Genomic DNA, 25,028 nt, shown 5'->3' with positions numbered 1-25,028 from the left:
ATAATTACTTGGAGTTCATCCACGTCGTCGCGTATATCAGCAGTTCCTCCTTTGCATTGCTTAGTCCACTGTACCAATGGCAACGTGTTGATGATGCATCCGGTGTGGCCTGGTCGGCATCCTTATTCTGGCTGAAGTTTTAAGAGCAGAGACAGGCTCCAGCAGGAAGGTCGGGGCGGGGGCAGGGAATGGGGGTTCGTGGACGGCAGAAGAGAGAGCCGAGTGAGGGACATGGGTGAAGGAGAATGACCATTCTCTGTGAAGGGGATTTCAGACATCTTGAAAGGAGGGTGACTTTTACTTTCAGGGAGCTTTTAAAGGTCAGCAAATTTATGGTTGAAGAAGAATGTGTTTTGAGGTTGTTTTATTATTATTTTTTTTAATCTTTATTTTTATTAGCTTCCTTTTTCTGCCAGCATCCTAAAACAGGTTGTTATGTCTTTTTAGGCCATGGGAGAGAAATCTTTTTCTGTTCATAAAAATGATGGGGCAGTTTCATTTCAGGTATGTATTTTCTTTGAGTAAAGCTTCATAGAATTTATTTCTACCATGTAAAAGGGTGAATTTTTAAAGGAATTTTGAATTTAGGTGCACTATCAGTCACTTGAATACAGTTGGTCTCTCCATAACAAACCTACAAGGTGGCTGTCACCATGCACTGCATATCAAATCCTAAGTCTTTGAGAATGTGTAACTTCACGAATGTCCGATGTCAGTGACAAGGCTCAGATTCCAACCTAGTTCTGCCTGGTGGTCCCTGCAACTCTGCCTCTCTCATCCCATGCCACCTCCCATTCGCGGTGCTCCAGAAGCACAGGATTCTGTACCTGAAAGGACCGTGGGTGATCACTTAGGGTGACGTTGTCATTTTAGAGATGAGGTCACTGAGACTCAGAGGCTTTGAGTGACCTGCTCAGCTGTCACCGTTATTAGCTGCGTGTGTTTGTGGCAGCATCACAGCCTACGTATGGGGTAGGACATTGGACTGGATCTCAGCACCCACTTACCAGCTGGTGACCTTGGACAACTCACTTAACTTCTGAACCTCGCCCTTTAATCATCTAAAAATGAAAATTGATGGAACTTATAGCGTTGTTACGTGTATCATTTTTTAAAAAGCTAAAAGTGCTCTGTAAAGCACTATACAGATAATCTTTATCATTAATGTGTAAGAGTCACTGCCTCTTTTCTAACCAGTTTTTATTAATTGAGGTGTAATTGCTTAGAGTGAAATGCACAGGCCTGAAGCGCACAGTTCGATCAGTTTTGACAGACGCGTGCACGCACGCATCCCACTCTCTGTCAAGATTCTCCGTGCTTTTGTCACGTCAGGAAGTCCCCCACCCCGGCATCCAGCATTTGATTTCTTTCACCGGAGATTATTTTGCCTATCTAACAGTTTTTTATGTTCTTTAAGTTTAGTAGTCACTGATATTAGTAGCTAACTGAGAGCTCGTGGGGTGTTCGCCTGCTCCGAATCCTCAGCAGCTTCCCATCTGTCTCAGTAAAAGCCCAAGTGCTCGCGCTGGTCCAGGAGCTCGCGTGGTCCGGCCGCTGGCGGTTTCCACCTCGGCTCCGCCCCCCACCCCAGGTGCACAGGCCCTCTCGCTGCTCCTAGTAAGAGCAGGCCTTAGGCTCCGCTCACACTGTGCTGGGTGGGAGGAAGGCGTGCCCCTCCGAACCCTCATGATGAATTTCTTCCTCCTTCACGTCTCTGCTCAGATGTCACCTTCTCAACAAAGCTTCCTCCAATCACCATATTTTAAATGGAGCCCACTCCCCTGCTCCATCCCTTTGCTCTGTTTTTCCCTCCGCTTTTCTCTCTAGCGTGCCGTGCCGTAACTGACTCGTTTATTATGTTTATTGTCAGTCCCTCCCTTTCAAAAGTCACCAGAAGGGCAGGGATGTTTATCTTTTATGGTTGATATGAATGAAATTCCTAACCTTGGGCCTGGCCCATGACAGGCTCTTCATCAGTAACCATGGAGGTGAATGAATGCCTGCCAGGCCCGTGCCAAGTACTGATACGTTATCATTAGCTCAGTTCATCCTCCCAACAACTTCACGGAGTAGGTACTGTTACTGTTCCCCTTTGAGAGGAGAGGAAACTGAGGCTCAAGAGGTTCAGCACCTGCCTAAAGGGAGGGTTCAAACCCAGGATAGTCTGACTCCAAGGCCCATGTGTTTAACCGCTTTGCTTTACTACCTCCTTAAGAAAATACAAAAGGTACTTTTTCCCCCCCTCACTTTAAAATGCTTGTTAATAAAATGATTTTTTTGAATGCTTTGTATAAAGCATTGTAAGGCGCCTGTGTTCATCAGTTACTAATGCTCTGTGTGAGGTGCATGTCCAGGGGCATGCAGCACACTGCTCCTGAGGGACCCCGGTTGGAATAGCCAGTTCGTTGGGGCGTTGGGTTGCATGACACGGCAGTTCCTGGACAGCTTGCCTCTTCGCGGCTTTCCCCCTCCTGGTAAAGGACTCAGTAGGTGTCTCCTTGCTGTTTCGCTACCCAGGGTCCTGCCACTGTGGACAGTGCAGTCACGCCGAGCCTTTCTGCTCCAGCCACGAACAGGGATGGTCACTTATGTACCCAAAGCAGGAAGGGGACTGTCAGGGCTTATTCCAATCTCTAAAATTTACATTTTTGCTTTATTTTGTTGCGATTTTCTCTTTAAGAGTTGGGTGCCTACTCTTATTGACTGTGATGATTCTGTTGATTTTTAAAAAACATGTTTCTTAGAAACTTCATTTGGGTATTTTGGAACTAAAAGTCATTAATATGTTTAGAAAAGGTTTTTTGTTTTTTTTCTGGCCGCCTTGTGTGGACTAATATGCACACCTCACGTTTACAGTGACAAGTTTGGGATGTGGTTTAACAGATTAATAATTTCAGCTTGAATATTCTTGGTCTTTTACTTCTATCTTCTTATCAGATGTCTCTTTTTTCCTAATCCTTTTAAATAATTGTAAGGTATAGTATATATACAAAAGAGTGTGTAGTACCCGGTTGAGTACAAATAGTCGTAAAGAATCACCTTTGTAACCATCACCTGGGATAAGAAGTAGAGCAGTGCTAACGCCCCACAATCCCTGTATGTCCCTCACATCCCTTCCCAACTCTGGAGTAATCCTATCATGAAAAATGTTACTATGATCATCTCACCTTTCTTTATAGTTGCCATATGTATATGTAGCCCTAAACAATATATTTTAGGCTTATAGTAAAATGTTCTCTAGAATAGACCAAGGAGTCACTTTTGTGATCTTATGTATGTATAATGTCTTTCAGTTTACATAAAACTTAATTTGAACATGTGAAATATATGAAAAACATAAAAAATGTCTAAATGTAGAAAACAGCATTTATTACAGTGTTTAAAATGATAGGTATAAATTTTCATGAGAGAATATTGGTTGTTTACCTTTTAGAGTGTCAAGCGAACCTCCTTTCTTTTTCAGGAGTTGTTTTTACTTAAAGAGCAACTAAAAACTAGATATCAAAAACTAGATAACTGCCTCTTAGGTTATCTCTTCAGACTTCTGCCAAAACCCCTCACCGAGGAATAGATCGTGATAAAACAAGGAGAATGAAATATTCATTGTAGAGTCTAGGTAGTGGGTATATAGGTATTTTCTGTATAATCTTGTCATCTCTGGTTGGCTTGAAATAACTAAATATTGGAGGGAAATCACAATACAAGAAAACATCTGTTTTAAACTGCTCTGGGACAATGTGATTTTAAGTAGTCTATATTTTCTTCTGTCTATAGTATTCATGATTTCTAAGATTTAAAGATTTAGCTGAGAATTTGGGTGCCCTTTAATTTTTTTCTTCTTCACTTTCAGTTTTTCTTTAATATCAGCACTGATGACCAAGAAGGCCTCTACAGTCTTTATTTCCATAAATGCCTTGGAAATAAAATGTGGTCTAATGACAAGTTTTCCTTCAGCCTTGATGTGAGTACCTTGTGGAATCTCTTCCACGTGGGTTTTGTCAGCTGTGTAAAATGTGAGACATTTATTTCTCTATAAGAATAGGGGTTTTTTTTGGTTTTTTTTTTTTTTTTTAAATAATAGGTTTTAAGAGCACTTAAGCAAAAGAAGAATGTGGCCAGAATAATGTCTCTGCCAGTGGGCAGATACTTCAGCAGAGGGTTCACGAACAAGAAAATATAGAACAATTTAGGATGTGTTTACCCTTCAGCCTGTGCATTGAGAATATGATTGTTCTCTGCTGATACTCACTTTCTTAAGCTTAAGCAAAATAGCTAAGATTACAAATTGCTGAATGTGGAATGATCTGTCCTTGAAAAATAACAATTAATTTCATGTTGGTTTCAGATCGAGATCACAGAGAAGAATCCTGACAGCTACCTCTCAGCGGGAGAAATCCCTCTCCCTAAATTATATATTTCCATGGCCTTTTTCTTTTTCCTCTCTGGGACCGTCTGGATTCACATCCTTCGAAAACGACGGTAAAGCATTACTTCCTGGAGCCCTTTAACTTAGAGTGGGTTGGAATTTGTATAACCTCACTCTTTGCTGGCCTCTGCACCTGGAAGGAATTAGCACTAGCTTGTTCTCTTCAAATATCATCTTTCCCAAAACACAAGGAGACTGTGGGAGCTTGTAGCGTGGAAGACCTTTCCGTGCCTTGGTGTTTGCTCACTTCCCATTGCTTTGTTTAAAAGGCAAATCCAAATAGTTCATTAATACACAAGCAACGTTAAATGTGTAAGCCAAGCGTCTCCATAGTGAAGACACCGCAGTGCAGGACTTAGAGTGAACACATTGGTCCCATTCACGGGCTCTTTGTCCTTGGGAGGGGATGAGTGACAGTGACCACTGGCTGGGTGAGAGCATGAGGTACTGCTTAGTTCCCAAGGCCTCAGCTCAGATCCGGGCTGGGATGGACACTGACCTTCAGAGGCTTGTCACTGGAGAAAACCTCTTCAAAGCCCTCCTTCCTGGCTACTGGCCTTCTGAAACCCCTGGGCTCTAACTTCCTGTACTTGGCTCTCGAGGGGACCAGCTGTGTATATGTGGAGCTAGTATTTAAGTCTCTCTCCCTGCCCCCAAAATTGAGAACAAAATACTGATTTTCAGTTAAACAGTATTGCGAAGTATTTGTTACAGGATAAGGTCCATAAACTGAGTAAATGGTTTTATGTGAATATAGTATTGTAATATGTATTAATTTAAGTTTATATAATAATTAAGAACCCGAGATAACACTACTTTCTCTGAGGCATCGGGGAAAAAATTGGGACTTCTTTTGGCCCTAGAGGCCTGTCTTCTCGTGGATGTGCTCGGCTGGGGGCCCTGGGCTCGGCTCGGAGCAGTCACTGGCTGATCCACGTTTGCTGGAACACCCTTTATACCCACCAAGTGGAAAGAGCTCATTCTCCTCTGAAGGGCCCCATGTAATCACGTTTGGAGTAGACGATCAGGGAGCAATTAATAAAGAAAAAACGCATCCTACAAATTCAGACAGACGTAAAAGGGTTTTATTTAAAGAAAGATTTGCTCTTGCCTTTATTAGAGAAGTGAGAACGGGAGACAGAGGCCTGCTTTCGAGCGCAGACGCTGACCGTTCCCGCAGTCTGGGGCCTCACGCCCTAAGTCCCTTTCTCCTCAGCTACAAGACTGCGAAGTATACTGGCCCTGGCTTCCTCTCCAGAGCCATAGGTCTTCAGAGTTATGCGATTTGCCCCAAAATAATTCGTTTGGCACATCAGGAAGCTATGCAAATAGGAGGTACATACAAAATAGTTTCCTAACCAGGCATTCAGTGGTATTTTAATTTCCTTTTGTTTAGTGATACAACACTGTCACTGGTTCCCTTATATAAAACTGGAAGCAATTTTACATCTGTGGTTAAATGAGGCCGACCTGCTCTGTACAGCGTGTTTTAAGCTTCTTGTTGGAGTCCGATAGACTCGCAGAAATGTGTGATTCCGCCCTCTGCCCCATCCCCTGTTTCCGGGAGTCTTCCAGCCAGTGGCGTTAGGTTGGAAATTTGAGTCATGTGAAGGATGTGACACCCAGGCTGCCAGCTCGCAGCCCCTCACAGCCGGGAGGGACTGGGGGATCTTTGCCCCGTTTTAGCGAGGCCTTGGTGGGCGAGGGGTGGTGAGAGCCATGGCTCGGGTCAGCTGACAGAGCTGCCACTGGAACCCACATCCCGTTGTCACACATGTGTGGCACCCCTGAACTCTGTCATTTCAGCTGTGGGCCCTGGAGAGTGGGGAGGGGTGTCCTGGGGAGGAGGGAAGGGCACAGGCAGCTGATAGTGCGTGAGTGCCAGCTCTCTGCTCAGCCAGGCACTTGCGTGTGTGATTTCGGCTGGGCTTCCAGCAGCTCCTTGAGATAGGAACCGCCCCATTTTCAGAAGAGGTTGCTGACGTGTGGAGCGAGTATGGGCATCAGGGGAGAAGCGCTGTCGGAGCTGATTCAGTGGCTTCGGAGCCTGTGTTCTTCCCATCTCGTCACTGCCCCGGGCAGGGATGTTTTAACGGGGACTGTGCGGTTGCTGGTGGGTGGGTTAACTCTCTTTGCTATTCAGGAGTGACAGATGACTCTGGCCTTCCTTGCTGGTTTCAAGTACGTGGGCCCTGGGACAGGAAATGACCAGGGAGGAAGTCAACCCGGAAGTTGGGTGTGCGTCAGTGCACGACACGCCCTGCTTATCTCCGTGCAGGGCCCGCTCCTTGTCTTCCCCTCATTTCCTACCCCTGGCTCACTCCTTCCCAGTCGCTCAAACGTGCTTAAATGTGTGTTTTGGGATGTTTGTGCCGTCTTATAAATGAATCATTGATGTTCATTGATGTTGCATGTATTTTTAATTTATTGAAAGTACACTATCTACAGATACTGTTCTTCTCACAGTCCTATCTATTCTGTTGATTTATTCATCTGATGCTACCTCCTCCCACATTTTTACTGCTGCAGCTTTGCTGAGTGTCTTGATATGAGCGTGTGAGTGTTCTCTGTGGCTCTTACTCAAGTCTTTGTGTACATATTTTATTTAATAGAGTTTTAAGTTTTTCTCCCAAACAGTCTTGTGTGTCCTATTAAGTTACTTCCTAGGGTGAGGTGCGCAAGGGCAGAGGAATTTAATTAATTTAATGCCCGGCTGCACAAAGCCGGACGAGTACCTGTGTGGGCGTGGCGGTGGGCGTGAGCACTTTGCCCCGCTGGCCTGGTGTGTGTGGCGGGTTCCAGCCACAAAAGGGAGATAAGGGCATGAGCATCCCTGCCGCCTGGCTGCACACACTACAGATGTCCCCCTCTGCTGTGCCCAGCCTCCCCCTTTCCTGTGGGTTTCACGTCATTCCTGTGGATCCGTCTACTTCACACTTCTGTGGCCTTTCCAGGTGGTTTCCGGGGGAGAAGTCTCCAACCTGTTTAGATTTCCAGCTCATTGGGACTCGGAGCCCATCACGTCTGGCTTCAGTGCAGAGCTCTCAATTCCACTCACGACACTGACTCACACATTAGAGGTGACTCCAGCACTCCGGTCAAGGCCTTTTCCACTCACAGAAACTGCTTGCTTAATAAAAGGGTTCATGTTTGTGGTTTGTTTAGATTACATTTACTGCCTCCTTATAAATGTGTCTGATGCCTGGAGCTTCGGCAGGCTTTTGGGGGAATGAAATATGCTTTTCATTCTTTTCTCTCTGTTTTTATAGGAATGAGGTATTTAAAATTCACTGGTTGATGGCGGCCCTTCCGTTCACCAAGTCTCTCTCTTTGGTGTTCCATGCAGTACGTATTAATATTTTTGAGTCATTTCTGAAATGACGTACAGTGCCTATACGAGCAGGAAAAGTCAATTAGAAGGAAGTGGGTAGATCAGTGGGAAACAAAGATGAAAGAATACCTTTGTCCCAAAGCCTCCTTCATTCTGGGGAGACAGTCCTGGGGATAGATCAAAACCTCCCTGCCACCAAACTGAAGACATCCGATGCCACAGACCACAGTTTTCCTAGAACACTTGTTTGTTTTTATTTCTTTTTTTTCGTTGCTTTGTTTTTTGTCATTTCTTGAGATTAGAGTGCCATTTGCTAAATGTTTCCATGACTCCCTTAATTTTTCCAAATATTCCCTCATGTCCCCATTGATTGGAAATTCAGTGTTCGCATACTTGTTTGAGAGAAAATTGATGCTCTGCAGATTGAGGCATAAAATTGTACTGGAGTTTTGAATATTTAGTGCTGACACAAACTGAAACGAGCCTGCTCATGAGAGTAAGGTCACAGCGTCCCCAGTTTGAAGGCCTGTGAGGCGCCCCATAGGTGACAGTCCCCTGCTGCACTGAAGGCTGTCAGAAAATGTAGTGGATCTAGTTATAGTCTCAAGAAATGACAGTTCTTTGGATGATTTCTTATTTACACCTCAGTTAAGGATTTTTTCTGGCACCATGTAGGTAATAAGTAATAGGATTCCTGAGCTACTTTATATCTAGATGATCATTTGTGATAGGATGAAATACATATGAAGACATTTATGTCACCTTCGTGAGTTCTGCCAGGAAGGATTTGGGGGCACTACTGTAACTTGCCCCTTTAATTAAAATTAGTTGGTAACTTCAAGAGGCTCTGAATTTACAGATTTTTTTTTTTTTTTCAAAGAAAATATGTTCTAAGCTGGGTGATTCCACATAGATTTCCTTACTAAGCGAGTGACTTATTTACCTATGTAAGCAGCCGGGTATGAACGATAAAGTTCTTTGTTGGGAAACTGTGGCATTTGGAACTGGGAGATTTTAGAGAAAAGACTAGGTTGCCATTGGCCGGGATGAATCACCTGCCCAGGAGAGGGACCCGGGCTGGGTGTTAGTAACGTTGAAACTCGTGTCAAGGTTCTCAAGCTAGCTGACGTTGGCAGCACACTCACGTGCTTAATTATGAATTGACAAGTGAGTCACTAGGGAGTGGGGCAGGGCAGCCCCCCCATCCCGAGGTCCGCGGGCAGCACTTCCTGTCCCACTGCGTGCGCACCGGCGTGTGGCCAGCCGCCGACCTCGCTGAGACACACTCGTTTGATTGCAGATCGACTACCACTACATCTCCTCCCAGGGCTTTCCGATTGAGGGGTGGGCCGTCGTGTACTACATCACTCACCTGTAAGTATGCCGGGTGACACGTGACGTGCTCATACCGTGAAGTCACATACGAGAGGTTGGGGAATCCCTGGCAGGACCGGCCTCGCCCCCTGTGGCAGTCACTCTGGGTTCCTGCCATGCCAGAGGTGTGCGGTATTCAGGCGGCTGTCCAAACCTGAGAGCTTGGGGCGGTTGGCATGCCCCTGGGGAGGGGTGGCCTCGCTGAGGGGATCGGCTGCTCAGGTAGTGGGGTGCATAGCTACCTATTTGTGTGCCTGGAAAGAAGTGTTGCTCACTTGAGATGAATTTCCTGAATTTAGCCACCCGTCTTTTGCAAGCGGCACGTGAAATCATAGAATGAGCTGTGGGATCTAACTTGCAGAGAGTCTGAAGAGACCCACTTGCATCTGTGAAATCTTTTCTGTTTTAGTTTGAAGGGGGCGCTGCTGTTCATCACCATCGCACTCATTGGCACCGGCTGGGCTTTCATTAAGCACATCCTTTCCGATAAAGACAAAAAGATCTTCATGATTGTCATCCCGCTCCAGGTAGGCGACACTAACCCTGCTTGTTCTAGTTGTCTTGGCGCGCAGCAGGGTTCAGCCCCAGGCCTCTCTGGGAAGAGGGGGTCGGCTCACTCAGACCCCGGTCTCTGCCATCAGGCATTCCGTTTCTGAATTCTTACAGACCTAGACCTCACGTCACTACTCTGGGGGGTGCTGGACCATCGTCACCTTTAAACCAGCACGTGGACGTGTGCTCTCGAATTAAGAGCTGTGGCAAGGCTGGGGGGACACCCTGCCTCCCTTTCTGCCCGTTCACCTTGTAACAAAATGGGCCTCTTAGCAAAGAGGCTCAAATACCTAGCGATTTTGTTAACAAATTATTTTAAAACTGCGAATGACACAATTGAGTTTCCACGAGGCAGAATATGAAGCAGGCCTCAGGGGCACGTATTTGTTACAGCTTTCCTGGGCTGAGGCCTGCCTTTCAGGCTTGTGAGCCCTTTGGCAGGGGAACCTGTCTTATGATAAACAGTCTTAGGCGGGCGGAACCTGAGTGTAAAGGACTCGTGACAGAGAGGTCCCGGCAGGGATGCACAGCGACTCCGCTCTGCTCAACCAAAGGTTGACGAAGTAGTCCTCGTCAACCAGGCTCATTTTGGAGCCTGGTGTAAATGTGGCAGGTGAGGGAAGGAAGGGGACATCTCCCTAGGCACCCGAAAGGCCTGTTCCACTCTGGCGATTGGAGATTTGGCACTGTTTGCAGCAAAGCTACCCTCATAGCAAGTCACTCAGAGAAAACAAGGGCATTTAAAAAATTCAACATAGGGGCGGCTCCATAGTATAGCAGTTAGCGTGTCTGCTTTACATGCAGAAGGTCCTGGGTTCGCGCCCCAGGTGGAGCCACGGACCAGGCCCCGGGTGCATGCAGAGAGCATGTGGGAGGAGATGCCCCGCCTTCAGAGATCCAGTTCTTAAGGGGAGACGGCAACATCCATAGGTCAGGGTCCAGTGGAAATGGGGTGGGGATTAAAGAGGGGAAAAGAAAAAATAAATAAAATAAAAAATTCAATATAAAGAAGTCACATGTGTTCAAACCCAGAAACTAGTCTGGGAAGGCCTCGACCGTCAGCCTGAAAGTCGAAACCGCTTCTCTGCCCCCCACGCGTTTGCGTTTCGGGCTGAGGCGAGAGAGGCGCAAATGGCGTTTCAGGGACGTCCCGGCTCCTCGTTCCGCACCAGCGCTCTGGGAACGCTGTCTCGTGCGTCGCGAGTGCGAACTGAGGACAAGCGAATCAGAGCGTGGGCTGTGGAAGCCTCTGTGTCCCGCTTCGTCTGCAGAGCTCGCGCCAGAGGCGGACGTGCAGGGTCCACCGGGCTTCGGGGAGACCCAGAAGCCAGGTGTCAGAGGAGCATTTCAGAACAGTGTTTGCGCTGATTTTAAGTGAAGTGTGGCTTCTGCCGTGATTTCCCTGAGAAGATTTCCATAGACGGCAGGAGGAAGCCCACGCAGACTTCCCAGGAGAGCGCCGCGGAGCGGGCAGGGGCGCCTGCATGGGGACAAGTCAGCCCGGGGGTTTGGGACCACAGCCTTCTCCACACCAGTGGGGGCTCCAAAGGGCGTCTCGGAGACTGTCCTTGATGTGGAGGAACGTCACAGCTTTAAACGTCTCCGTGTCCGAGGGCCAGTGGAGGGCTCCCCGTAACACGCTAGGAGCTTAGTAACAGGGCTGAATGCACGAGGCAGAGCTGTAACTTTGGAGATGGAAGCCGATGACCTGTGGAAGGACCTGGGCGGCGTGCAGCGTAGAGAGGACCCGCGGGAGCCGTCCCTGGGAGGCCGGTGTGGCTCCTCTGCCAGGGGGCTGCAGTCGGCCGTCCTTGCCCCTCTGGCCTCTGACGACAGCATCTGGCACTGAGAGTCATCGTCACTGAGAAGCAGAGGTACCCGCACAGGCAGAACTTGGACTTGAGGAATCTGGGTGTCGTGGCTGAACGGATGTGAAGTGCCACTTGTCGAGCACCTGAGTGACCTGCTGAGGCCTAAAAAAGCAAAGCGTCCAGGTCATCTGATGCTGCACAACGAATCACCCCAAAACTTAGTGACTTAAGACAGCAGCGTTTATTCTCACTCACGTTTTCCGTGGGTCAGGAGCTGGGGAGTGGCTTAACTGCATCCTTCTGACTCGGTGTCTCCTGCAGTTGCAACCAGACGGTGGCTGGGCCGGGGGTCCTGGTGAAACCTTCTCTTGCCTCTTTCTGCTAGGCTGGCAGGTTTGATCAGATCGGGCGGGAACAGCGAGGCTCTCAGGCACCTGTCACACACTCTGCCCGGTCTCTCCAGCATGGCAGCTTCAGGCAGCCGGACTTCTTACCAGAAGGCTCAGCGCTCCAGAGCTGTGTGTCTCAAGGGAGAGGCAGGAGAAGCCGGGCCTTGGTGTAGCTTGCCTTGGAAATGTCACGGCATCGCTCCACCTCACTCTGTTGGCCAGAGCCATCACAAGCTCGGGAGGAGGGCCCAGAGGACGGCCGCGGGTGGGGGGCTGCAGACGCAAGTGTGCCCCCGCATTGGGGCTGCTGTCGTGAGAGTCCACTCACGCTCTGGGGCCTCAGCAACTTCTCGTGTCCTGTAGGTCCTGGCAAACGTGGCCTACATCATCATAGAGTCCACGGAGGAGGGGACAACAGAGTATAGCCTGTGGAAGGATTCTCTGTTTCTGATTGACCTGCTGTGCTGTGGAGCCATCCTCTTCCCCGTGGTGTGGTGAGTACCTGCGGGGAGGGAGGCCATGTGTGTGCCACCAGGCTGTCAACACTGGCAGCTGAGCTAGCCATTTTCCAACCGGTCCCCGTCACACGGGGCATCTGTGTAACAAATACAGCTTTCTGGGTCTCAGGGCAGGACCCTAGAGTTTGTGTTTTTTTCAGGTTCCAGTGGTGTCTGATAGAGCAGATGTGGCACCATGGCTGGCTTTTAGCATAGTTCAGAGAATAGAGAAGAGTCTGGAACTGAGAATTTACTAGCAGCATAAAATAGCATGAATTTTGAGGGAATGTAAGTAAAGAAATCTCATAAATAGGCTTTTCTTGCCAAGCTAGATAGAAAATGAGGAAGTAAACTAATATAAAGCTAGTGACAGTTCTCAACGCATAAACAGTGTAGGTGTTCAGAATGGCTGCTTTATCTCTGGCAACGGCAGACTTCGGACACGTATGTTGTGCCTTGATTACGTGTAGAGAGTGTAAGTGCCAAGTCAGCGTCGCGGAGAGAAAATGCCCTCATTCAGTCTCATGCAAGTGAGGGAAACTCTTGCTTCGGGGGGAAGCAAGCAGAGGAAACGGCTGGCAGAAATGGAGCACTCACCCTCACCGTGGTTACTTGGAAGCAGTTAATTCTTTCAGAGTAACAGTTTTTAAAAAGTACATGTTTACCTGCTTTCTGTTGGAAATGAGGGGCTCTGCATCGCAGTGCTTCATGCAGCAAGTTAATATTTTTTAGAATCCTAAGGTTTACCAGGTCAGTCAGTTACTCTGATTGCTCAGAACATGGCGTGGAGTGTCACCCTCATTCAGCCGCTTAAGCCTAATTCCGTTGGACGTCGCCCGTGTACACGTATCAGTCCAGCAGAGAGGAGAGAGTACGAATGAGGTTTAATCTGCACAGCGTGCGCGCGTCCTGCCCAGGCAGAGCTGAGTCGGCGTCTGTGACAGGGCGGCCTGCGCTGTCTCCGGACAGAAAGCGCCTTCTTGTTAGGGAACCGAGTGAGACCCTACGCTTGCTTTGGCCACTCTGCAGAAGAGAAGGCGCAGGGAGGCCTGGGGAGACCCCAATGTGCTAGACACCTACAAGTGGCCACTTCCTGCCACTTGTCAGTTATAGCACTAACAAGCAGATGCCAAATGGCAAGATTCTTTAAGGTAAATTTTTGGAAAATTGCCATAAAATGAAAAAAATCAAATACTAGGGAGGATTCGGTCGGTGATGCGCCGGTGGGCGTGTCAGACTCCTCCCGGGTCTGGCCCGCCCCCTACACCGCATCTGCCCTGCTCACCCCTTACGAGGGTCTTCCCCTTACGAGGGTCTTCCCCTTACGAGGGTCTTCCCCTTACGAGGGTCTTCCCCTTGGTGCCTTTGAATGCTCCCTAGAACTCTGATCTGCGGCGTCTTTAGTAACGTTAGTGTTCTCCTGCCTGAACTGCGCGGATGGTCATTAGTTACCAGCACATCTCAGCTAGAAAAAACATTCCCCAGAAGCCGGCATTTTCATCCAAGTCGTAAACTTCTAGTCAGTGAGAGCCTGCATGAGGCCGTGGGCTCACAGCTCCTAGACCCAGGCTTTGGAAGTCAACCTGGGACCTGATGGGGTCCATTCTCTCCAGGTAGCAGGTGAGCGCAGATGCTCTGTTGTCTTCGCGTTGGCTCTGGGTTGGGGGTGGTAGTTGTGGGAATAGAGGAGATCAGGGGTGTTGAATGATTGGGTTTGTTGTTTTCTCCTCAAGCCCAGGCCCCTGCCAGACTTTTTTCAGCCAGCAGAGGGCACCTCTAACTCAGGCTTGAGCGTGGTCCATGCTGAAGTGTCATCACGGATCCCGTGGTTAGGGAAAGTCTCCAGAATCTTCTCATCCAACCCTTCAAGTTTATAATCGAAGGGTTCAAGGCCTCAAGTTACCAGCTAGCCCTGCAATTAAAGAGGAATGCAAATTTATTAGCTAATCTTTTGTTCTTCCAATGTTTATTTTTAGGTCAATCAGGCATTTACAAGAAGCATCAGCAACAGATGGAAAAGGCAAGTCCCCTTGGGCCCTCTGCGTGCTGCTCAGCCTTTCCTGAAGCCACAGCCTGGGTACCGCTGAGAGGCGGAGCGGGAAGGATGGGTCTCAGGTGCAGTCTACCTGGGGGGCTGGTCAGGTGCTCCCTGGGAGCTTTGGAAGGGCCATCGGGTCATTTAGTGGAGAGGCAGGCGGCAGGCATTAGGCGTTGCAGAGAGCAGCCCTGTAAGGAGGCTTGGGGCGATTGCTGCTCATCAAGATGATTCATTTCGTTTCTTTCGTGAGCGTGATTTTCGCCTTCTCAGAACTGAGTCAGGAAGAGAAAATCTGTGTTGGAAGGACCAGATGACACTTCACTGTGAGAACAGGAGGTATTGTGGAAGGGGATGGCTGCGTGTAAAGCATCCCTTCCTGCCGATTTAACACGCTTTCAAAATAGACGTGTCGGCATTAATTTAAAGTGAGCCCGATGCCAGAAAGAACTTTTAAAACTGTCTGATTTTCAAGTGGTTGTGCCATTAAAACTCTTTTGAGTCTCTTCAGTTTTCCAACCATGCCTCCTAAGTCAGAAAAGAAGCCACAAAGAAAATGTGTGTGCTTCTGGGCCCGCTGGAATGGTGCTTATGACCGCAGGCTGCCCTGGCATGAGGGGTTTAGACCACAGGTCAAGGTCGGAGCATCCTCTGGATCCATGAAATCACGCTCAGTGCAGGTAGTCATGTTCTTTAAGGCAGAGTATTTATTCGTTGTTAATACAAGTTTTGTTGCTGACCTGTCTTCTGATTATAAAAGTAACGAGGATTCGTTTGGAGAAAATTTGGAAAACAGGCATTAGGACGAATCTTATTTCCCACCTGCTCTACAGAAAATGTCACATCATTGTCTTTAAATTGAATTAAACCTGACTTCAAGGCTTCACACCTGAGTTGGGCAAGATCTCGGGGTTCTATACGTGTTATAAGACGCTTTTGTTATTTTTGTAACTTAATAGATCTTTCTTGAATTTTAATATATTAAAATGAGGCATTTTGCTTTTTTATTTTTATACACGTCAGTATTTCTGGATTCGTTTTTCTGACTGACTGAAAATGTTTGAGAATCCCAAGGGCAGTGTTTTCTGGTGAAGTTTGATCTGTACTTTCCTTCTCGGCTTCGTCTTCCCCCTTCTCCTCACCTTCTTGATCTCTGGTCCCCTGTCTCTCTGCCTTCTCCACCTGGCCTTTAGAGGGCTTGGAGGCAACTGTCTCTAAACGTTTATTCCATGAGCGGTTGATCGTTAGCTGAGGACTTAGTAACTTAGCTGCCTGGGGTAGACAGCTCAGCAGGTAAAGCCCAAGATGTGGGTCATCACTGTACCCCAGCATCCTTGGTAAAGATACTTTACCGAACAGGAATGCCTTTGTCACCCTCCGGGGCACATGAGGCAGTTTCTCATTCGTTCCACCAGGTGGCAGCGTGGGACCTCTTCAGCCGAGCGCTAGTGTGGAAACAGGAAGCCACGCGCACACTAGGGCTCTCGTTCACCATTCTCAGGATGACATGCTGTTAAGAAAGCACCCGTTTCTCATCGGCACGTATCGCAGCCCCTTTGAAAGGGGGACAGAGCTGATCAGAATAGAGGTGTCTTCATGGTCCATGCTTTTCACTGAACTGATTTATACTGTGGGATGCTTTTGAGCTAATCCACAAATGTATATTTCACTCCATACTTTGAAAAATGGTTATGCTGGTGACACCTCCAGAGTCAGCAGCCCGTTTCCGGGACTGAAGTCTCCCCTGCAGAGAACTCGTAGGCACAGTACCCCCCTGCCCCCGCCCCCCTCAGTGCTGGGACTCCAGCCTCGGGCGGGACTGCAGAGTGGCCGTGCCCTGCTTGCCCACTCCAGGTCAGAAGCGAGGCAGCGCAGGAACGCTGGAGTGAGCACTCTGCTGAGCCGCCGCTGCCCCAAGATGTCGTGGCCGGCCCTCTGTGCTCGCAGTTCCCCTTCCTGGGACTTAGCCCGTCCTGGAGGCGCTGGCAGAGTGAAGGCCACGGCAGCGGTGTCTCCTGGGTTCGGAAGCATTTTGCTGCCCGGAGCCTGACTCTGGTTCCAGTTCTTAGGCTCGTTATTCCAGCGACTCCTTGCGTGGCCTTGACAGTGACTCGGGCTTGAGACTCAGCATAACGCGGTTCAGGCTGGCTGACTGCAGGTGGGGAGATGCTGTGTGTAGTCATCCTCCCTGCTTTTGGGGTGCCCTCTGGCTTCCGGGAGGTGTGTTTGGGTTTTGTTTACTTCCTGGTCCCTGGATTCCCTTCGACTGAACCCGAGGGGAACAGTGACAAAGCTGCCCGCCGTCCTTAAGCGGCGTCTTTGTCTCTTCTGTCACACAGTGGCCTCACTCAGACCCTGTCGTTTAGAGGCACTGCTGCACCGTGTGTCCTGGAAGCGTGATTGAGTCTCACACTGGCACAACCACCCAGCTCTGCTGCCCCTGTGTCCCGCCTGCCCCGACGGACTCCCCTGTTTGCGTCCCTTTGCCCGGGGTCATTAGTTAGAAAACTGGCTCGGGGACGAGATACGCCATGTATTTAATTAACAGTCTCTGCTCCTGGTTATCTTCTTTCCCTCCTTGTGTTTGTGAGGAAAATTCAGAGGAAGTTTTCCGAGGAAACTTAGCTTTGGCGTGAGCTTCAGACGCATGTAAGCCATGGTGACTGGCTGGTTCGCGGCGGAATGGCTTCGTTGTGGGCCGCTGCCACATTCTGAAAGTAGCCGAGGCCGTGAGGAGTGTTTGTCGGGGCAGCAGCTCCTAGGAGAGGAGGGCCCTTGGGGTCCACACTGTCGTCACAGAGAGCAGAGGTGGGTGGGACAGCTGGCACCTTGGCACGATTCAGGGCGGTGGCAGCAAACTGTCAGCGGACATTGCATTCTTCATTGCCACCTGCTTGCAGGGGGTGAGAAGGGCTCGTTTCACTTAAGAGTGGCCTTGATGAAATAGTAAAAACTGTTCACGTCGTTAAACCTCAGTCCTCGAATGCATTGCCCTTTAGCGTTCTGTGCGGTGAAATGAGAAGTCCGCATGAAGACCTCGGCTCTCCACCGACGCGTGCCCGTGGCCTTGGAAGCACATGTGCATCATTTGAGCTGGAGCGGAACGCCCCACTTTCCTCTTGGGATGCGTCGTGTAGTTGAAAGAATGATGGTGGATGGATGGCTGAGACCGCGGTTCCTTAGACTGGAGTTTTGGCCAACGCTTTCTTGAAAATGAACAAAGTAAACGTGTCCCATCAGGGAAACAACTAAAAGTATTTGTTGCCAGTGATCTAATTTTCACTTGAAAGCACAGATTTTAACTTAGGAAAACTTACATCCACCACTGCAAGCTCGACAGCGTCTCAGTTCTTAAAAGACTGATGTGAGCCGGGGGGCGGGGGGTGATATTAGCAAATGTGACTTTAAAACATATGTATCTTTTTATGTTAAAAGTTTCCACATTTTGGAGATTTGCAGAACTCAGTGAAATATTTTCACGTGGGCAATGCACGTTACACAGCAGCCATGCACGAATGGAAAACTCCATTCAAAGTGCAAGGTGGACCAATGATTTCAACATGACAGAGTGTGAGCGTTCGTTGATACAGTTTTGGATTCCCCGCGTACCATTCGTCAAGTTTCAATGTAGAATGAAGACTGTTCACAGTTGCTGGCAAGGCCCACATCCTTTGAATGCTTCAGCCAGACCCCTTCACAGCAGACAGATCAGGAGCAAGTCGGAGACTCCAGCCGTGTTCTAGTCAGCCAGGGGGTAAAGAGACTCACAGAAATGGAAAACAGTCCCGCCCTTCTGGTGGAATTTTTTGTTATTTTTTAAGAAAAATATCGTTTGGATTACATGTAATAGGTTTTGTCACTCTCAAATGAGTTATTAAATATTTTTGAAATTTGTTATTTCTAGGATGGTAAATTTTGGTAGAATTTTACCCACATAAACGAAAGTTCTCGGAGGTCCTTAGTAATTTTTAAAACTGTGAAGGGGTCCTGAGACCGAAAGTTTGAGTACCGTTTGTTAGGGATAAGGCATCTTGAGCCGCTCGTCGTCATGACGACTGTGAATGGGCATGAAAGGTGCCTGGTTTTTTTTTTCCTGGCCTGTTGAGCTCATTTCAGATTCTTGTGACCGTTTAAGATGTTCATTCATTCTGGGCAACTCATGCCACGGAAGTTGTTTTATTTGGGTGTTTTCATATAAACAGACCTAATGAGAAACCCACTGATGAGAAGAGACGCCAAGTACACCCGCCTGTTTTTGTAAATGAAGATTTACTGGCACGCAGCCATGCCCGTTTCTGTACCTGTCGTCTGCACAGTGGCTTGCCTCAGTGGCAGAGTTGAGTAGTTCTGTCAGAGACCCTCCGGCCCCCAAGGCCTGAGACATTTGCTCTCCAGCCCTTTACGGGAAGTTTGCCGACTGCTGGTTGACACAGACATTTAAAGAGAGACCAGTTTTAAAGCCATTTGTATAGCACAGTGCTGTTGACTGCTGGCTTCACCCTATGCTGAGCACTTGGAAACAAAAAAAGCTGAGTAGGTAAAAGAAGTGACTGCTTTTAAGTAAGTACTTACTGAACTGCAACTTTGTGTCCAGAACTGTGTTCTTTATTGTCTGTTTGGGACAATAGCTTTTGCATCCTCATCTGCTCTGCTGTCTTACCCAACCTGGTACCTGTGGGAGTCTTCGCTTTTCTTTGACTGACAAGCGGCCTTTAACGTGGATCGCCCTCAGTTTACCAGCAGAGCTTTGGGCTCCACGGTGCCCCCTGGGCCGATGTTCGTGAGCACCGTCTGCCCCGACTCGTGTTCCTGGTAATAATGACAGGCTTGTGCAACCTTTATGTCCACTTTCCACGTGGAAACTAAGGTGGCCTCAGACCCACTGGTGCTGTCAGCGGTGAGTTTCGTCAGTAGGTTAAATTTGGAGACTCTGGGTCAGAAGCCTCAGGGGAGAGGGGGAGGTGAGGGGAAAGAGGGGAGCCTCCCAACAGCACGTTTTGCTGCGATGCCCCCTCCCAGCTTTGGGACTGGGCGTGGCCTGGGCAAAGATGCCGTCCCGCAGAGCCACAGGGTGCTGCCGTCCACACTGCCGTGGAGGGCGGCCCACTGAGTCCCCTCTGGAGCCCTGTCTCGTGGAAATAGAGAAGAAGGGGCAGAAGAAATGAGATTCTCTTTATCCGGGGACTCAGAACGTTTTCATCCTCCTTTTGTCCCCGTGTAGCCAGAGCTCATCCTCGTAAACCCATTCCTGTCCGCGACGTCCAAGGCCGCACCGTGAGAGCACCACAGACAGCCTCCTGCTCCAGGAAGCTGGACCGCGGGCGGGCAGAGGGCACTTTCTCCCCGGGAGATGTGATGGGGATGCTCATAAAGCTGCTGCAACTCTCATGGCTGGCATGTGTCAAGCCCCCAAGGATTCTGCCCTGCACGCAGGGCCACCTCACGTTAGTGTGTCGCCGACCCTCTAATTCATGGGGCACGCATGAATGCATTACACAGAGAGGGGGGCTGTGCGCACCAGAAGCTGTAGGGGACATTTTGAGCATGCATATATTTAGCTGGGCAGAGGGTCTGTGGCTCTCAGCAAATTTGGAAAGGAGGCTGGGACCCCAGAAAGGGTAGAAACCAGAGCTGAACAGACTACCATCAAGAGAACGAGAGAGAAAAAGTATACTTTGGCTTAATACAATAATTTTTAATTTCTCGTAATCCTCAAAAACCTCTTTTCACTACTTTCCTCTAGCAGATCACTCAAAATTCCTTTATCATCATTAACCTAATGGCTCTGATCACTACTGTGAAATAATCAATTCACCATTGTGAAATGATCAATTAACCTGAGTTAATATCCTCTACAACCAAAAGCAGAGGCCTCTCATACCCCCAGCCTGAGAGGCAGCCCCATCGTGGAGACAGTGCCAGTTTTTTATTACGCCTTCAGAACATGGGGCGCCTCGCTACCTTGGGGGGCCCTCAGCCACCCAGCGGGCCTGTTAGCAGTCGGGGTTGGCGTGCCGTGCTCAGTTCCGAGCGTGGTTCTCGTACAGGTGGGGTGGGCATGCGTTCACGTTCCACGAGTCTTGAGAAACTTGAAAACAAGTCGTCTTGGTTGATCACTGCGGTATTTGGAGGGGTGAGGTTCTCTTATTGAGAGGTGCTGTCTGCTGTCGACCAGGCTGTGTTGTCAGGCAGTGGCACATCTGACCTTCCTCGCCCAGCCCGTTGCTGGCCGGGAATCTGTGCCGTGGGCCTCAGGGGAGCAGTGGGCTGGCAGAGGTGGGTCATCGGGCCCCACAGGGCCCTGGGTGGGCTCTAGGGTGGAAGGGAGGCAAAGGCAGAGACTTACTGGACTTGACCACAGAACTCTTCCAGAGTAGCCTCTTCTGCTGTCGCACGGTGTCGGCCACTCGCTCGGGCTATTTTTGCCTTTCTTGGATGCTTTTTATTATTTAAGGTAACATATTGCTTATGTGAGACACACAGTCCTTAACTGTTAGTTTGATGACTCCTGGGTCATTGTTTTAAATGTGTATTGGAAATGTATTTTTGAACCATTTTTCACATAACAACAGTTTGAAAATCAAGAACTTTTATTCTCTGCAGAATTCTGATCTCAGCCCTTCTTGGACTTGCTCTCAGTACAGTCTTCGTGAGATCCATTAGTGGAGTCTCCTCTTAGTGGAGGCAGAGGGCACCCCGTCAGTTAGTCACCCCCAGAATGGACCCTTTCAGACCAGGGCGGCCCTGGGGCGGCCCCCAGGCGCGTACTTGACCATGGCCGGGGGAAGCTGCCCTGGGCCCGAGCCCAGGGCCTGAGCAGCTTGTGCAGGTACTAAGGTGCTAAGGGTAATGGCGAGTCAGAGACGCTGCGTTTTCATTCTTGCTTTTGACTCAGAATTCCCTGTGAAGTACAGCAGGGAGAGCAAAGGATCATGGGTAGGTAGGGGTGTTTTGAAGCCTCGAGGCTCTCCTTACACCAGGGAAGGGTTGTTTTGGAAAATTTTTACCCTTTAAGCAGCTGCTGTTGGCCTTTGCTCTGTGCGTCCCGTACCCTGTTCAGGACTGACTGCCCAGGGAGGGTTGCTGGCAGCTCCCGGGCATCGCCTGGCATGTTGAGCCACGCTGGCATCCTCCTGAGCTGCCGGTGGACTACAGAGCTGTGAATCGCCTTCCTGTCGGTCTCTGAGAGCTTGGTCCTTGGAAGGAGGTAGACTTGGGTTTGAGGACTGGCCTCTCACTTACAAAGCTATGTGACCTTGGTAATTTGTACTAAGCTTCTCCAGGCCTGAGTCCTTCATCTGCGAGGCAGTGGTAACTGTGCCCGCCACCCAGTCTTTGAGGGTTACAGGGGGTGAAGCATTGGGGGTGTCCAGCCCGGTGCCCGGCACATGGTTACCACTCAGTAGATGGTGATGACCAGTGCTGTCATTACCATCGTCACAGTCCTCTGGGGAGGCGGGGGACGACCTGTCTTCCTGCTGACCTGCTTAGTTACTCATTGAAAGAGGAGAGGCAGAAGTCTGGGAGGGGGCGGCACCCCCTCCACACAGGGTGCGTTTACTCTTTGGCTGCTGGGTCAGAGGGATTGCTGACTTGGGCACCTGCAAGGTCCGGGCACGTCCTGCCTCAGGGAGCACCTGTTCTGTTCTCGTCAGTAGAGAGCACTTGCCAAAATGCGGAGTCCTGGCCACGTTCCTGAGAGTGGGAGGGTGGAAGAGGAGCCCACAGCAGGAGGTCGGCCCTGTGGGAGCCCCGAAGCCCCTGCCCGCCCTCTCCACCCCACGCTCTCCTTCCCTGTTCCCCGGGAGGTTTTTCAAGATCCTCGGAGCCAGGCCCTGTTCCTTACAACGAGGCGGCAACTGTGTTAAATGAAGCTCCTGGGTGATTCTGGTGCTCGCCCCGGTTAAGGACCATTGCCAGAAAGAATTTGGTCTCCACGTGAGGGGACCGATGCCCCGAGAAGGAAGTGGCAGGCCAGGCTCAGGCACGCTGCGTTACGAGGGTCCCCTGGCTCCTGTCCGGGGCATCTTTCCTCTCAGCGTGCTCATTCTTTTACCATATTTGCTGTTCCTTGTGGTGGGGTCAGAAATAGCCAGGCTGACTTGGTGAGCCTGTCCTCCCGGGGGGCCCTGCCCTCCTGGGGCGCCCAGCCCTGCCACGGTCCAGTGAGCGGCAAGCTGTCAGCATTCTCAACTCCAGGGAACGCTTTTTTGGAAGAAAAAGGGAAGGCTTGGGATTCCAGGCTGTGACCTGCTGCGTCACTGCTCGTTGCATAATGCTGGCAAAGTCCCCCTCCTGCAGCTGGCTGGTCCCCTGTGCGGCAGGCCGACTTGTCGTGTGCATATGGCAGCCCTGCTTCTAGGAGAGCCCAGGTCACCGCTCATTCCAGTTTAAGTTCCTAGCATCTGGCATTCTGCCAGCCGTGGCAGCCACTGTGAGACAGCTTATGCCACATTTGGTTCGGTTGATATTAAGTATTCCTAACATAATCCTGATGCTGTAACATCAGACATTCATCGAGTGATTACAGTTTGCTGTCTGCTCTCTACCTGCCGTCTCATTGATCCCCCCAACAACCCTAGTGGTAGGTGTTGTTATTCTCGTTTTACAGATGAAGAAACAAACTCAGAAAGGTTAGGAGACTTATCTGAGGTCACACAGCCAGGAAGCAGCAGAGTTGGAATTTGAACCCAAGGGCCTGCACTGTTACCCGCTCCCGTTTCTTAGGCGCTAAGCAAGCTCCCTCCCTCCCTCCCTCCCTCCCTCCGCTGCCTCTGCTGCATGGGGCCGGGGGGCCTGATCTTCTGAGCAGCTGTCTTCACGTGACTGGAGATGATGCCTGCCAGGACTGGTGGGTTGTAGGAACAACTTTGAGCTCTGCTTATCGAGGCTGTGATTCTTAGGGACGATATCGGCTGTTCCCAAGGTCCACTTGTCAGTCCTAGCACATGTCCTGGACTGGCCTAGCGTCGGTGCCCGTGCCGGCACTTTCTCATGGGGCGCCGGATGTGGGTGTGCAGGCTCGTCTATAGCGCGGTTCATGGCCTGCCTCCTTTCACAGTGTCTTACAGTCAGCCTGGAGGGCGTGACATGGTGACGCATGACACCGGGGAGATGTCAGATGCAGTGCCTTCCGCTCCCTCCCTCTCTCAGCCCCCACAGTGTCTTATCCCATTAGGGCCTGCAGCGCCTTAACCTCTCTGCTTTCTCTGTCAGCTCTCCCCACCCCCACCCCTGGTGCCCTTCCCTATGACAGGGTGGGGACCCATCAGACTCCACCTGAAGAATTTTCTGTGATCCTCAGCTTCACCACCTGTCCTTCCGTCTCCCCGAGCCAACCACCATGGCGGGATCAGCCCCATCCACTGCTGTCCACTGAGAGAGGAATGTCTCAGCACCCTCCAAGGACGCTGCCGCATAGTCAGGGTTTGACCTCAGCTGGGCCTTCATCCTTGCTTCACTCCATCCTTTCTCCGGAGAGATTGTTCCATAGCATAGCGGTGGCCAAGGCACTGCCCTGCTTCAGACCCTTTGGAGGCTCCCTGGGGCCCTCGCATCCAGAAGGAGGCCGACTGGCCTCCTGCGTTGGGTTCGGGCCTCCTGCGTTGGGTTCGGGCCTCCTGCGTTGGGTTCGGCCCTCCTCTCAGCCCGGCCGCTCCAGGGCCCTGCCCACTGGGCTGCTCTTCCCTGACGCCGCCCCGTGGCGAGCCTTTGCCCCGCTGCTTCCCGAGCACCCTCCCCGCCCCCTCACTGCTCTCGCTCCCTCCCGGGCCCCAGTCGGGCCTCTGCTTAGACATCACCCCCCTCGAGGGTCCTTTCACCCCCTGGTGTGGGTTTGGACTGTTCCTTGGCCATGGCCGCCATGCATATCCTGTCCTGGCATCTTGAGATCCGGGAGTAAGGACGTGACGAGAAGGTGACACCTCTCCGCTAGGCCAGTGGCTCTCGGTGAACTGCAAGGGCAGGACTTCGTCTGTCGGTTTATTTCAGAAGAGACTTTTAAAGCCCTTCTGTTGCTGGAGCGGTCTAGTCGTCGGTGCTGTCGTCTCTGTTCTTCACGGGGGGAGGATGGGCGTTCGTGTTCAGGAAGCGTGTCGCACGTCTGGGCCGGCCGCTCTCCCCGGGGGCTAGCTGCTCTGTGGGGCAGGGTGCAGGGTGCAGGGTGAACAGCCATCCCCCTGACCGCTGCCGCTGGGAGCCGGAGACGCACACAGGGACACAACACTGCTTCCTGCAGGTGTGCAGAGCTTTAAGTCCGTGGCAGCTTAGTTATCCGACACCTCTCGGCTTTAGTGCCTGGTCCTCAGCAGATCCTTTGGCATCCGCCAGGCGAGGAGGAATGCCCGTTCACGTCGCACGCCGCATGCCGCACACCAACCGAGTGCCCTCTGTGCGCTTCGCATCGAGTGGGTGCATATATAGCTCCTCGTCCAGTGACTCTTCCCTGAGGGAGGCAGCCACCCCTGGGGCAAAGGCCACGGTTGCCGTGGTCACTGCTGCATCCCAGGGCCTGGCCCAGAGTCAGAGTGAGTGAGAAGTGCCTGAGAACCAGAGATTTAATTTTTAAAATTGCAAGACCACCGGAGAGGTCGCTAGATAAGAAAGCCTTTGCC

At 50.4% G+C, this 25,028-nt stretch overlaps 1 protein-coding gene across 3 annotated transcripts in view; it reads left to right on the top strand.

Annotated features, from left to right (window-relative positions):
* Nucleotides 1–25,028, top strand: part of GPR107 (G protein-coupled receptor 107) — a 45,075-nt gene that overhangs the window by 8,163 nt on the left and 11,884 nt on the right. The window contains exons 7-14 of one of the 3 annotated variants that reach the window (XM_023532973.1): nucleotides 3,851–3,961; nucleotides 4,346–4,479; nucleotides 7,696–7,771; nucleotides 9,058–9,131; nucleotides 9,541–9,658; nucleotides 12,247–12,377; nucleotides 14,357–14,400; nucleotides 15,831–15,884. In XM_023532973.1, coding sequence (XP_023388741.1) covers nucleotides 3,851–3,961; nucleotides 4,346–4,479; nucleotides 7,696–7,771; nucleotides 9,058–9,131; nucleotides 9,541–9,658; nucleotides 12,247–12,377; nucleotides 14,357–14,400; nucleotides 15,831–15,884 — 742 coding nt within the window. Of the gene's footprint in view, nucleotides 1–373; nucleotides 505–3,850; nucleotides 3,962–4,345; nucleotides 4,480–7,695; nucleotides 7,772–9,057; nucleotides 9,132–9,540; nucleotides 9,659–12,246; nucleotides 12,378–14,356; nucleotides 14,401–15,830; nucleotides 15,885–25,028 lie in introns of those variants that run through there. The other 2 variants (XM_011364130.2, XM_023532971.1) reach the window with 2 other exon arrangements.

Source organism: Pteropus vampyrus, unplaced genomic scaffold, assembly GCF_000151845.1.
Source record: "Pteropus vampyrus isolate Shadow unplaced genomic scaffold, Pvam_2.0 Scaffold95, whole genome shotgun sequence".
Classification (NCBI taxonomy): Eukaryota; Metazoa; Chordata; class Mammalia; order Chiroptera; family Pteropodidae; genus Pteropus; species Pteropus vampyrus.
The sequence above is the reverse complement of the archived record's forward strand: the minus strand, read 5'-3'. Positions and strand labels throughout refer to the sequence as shown.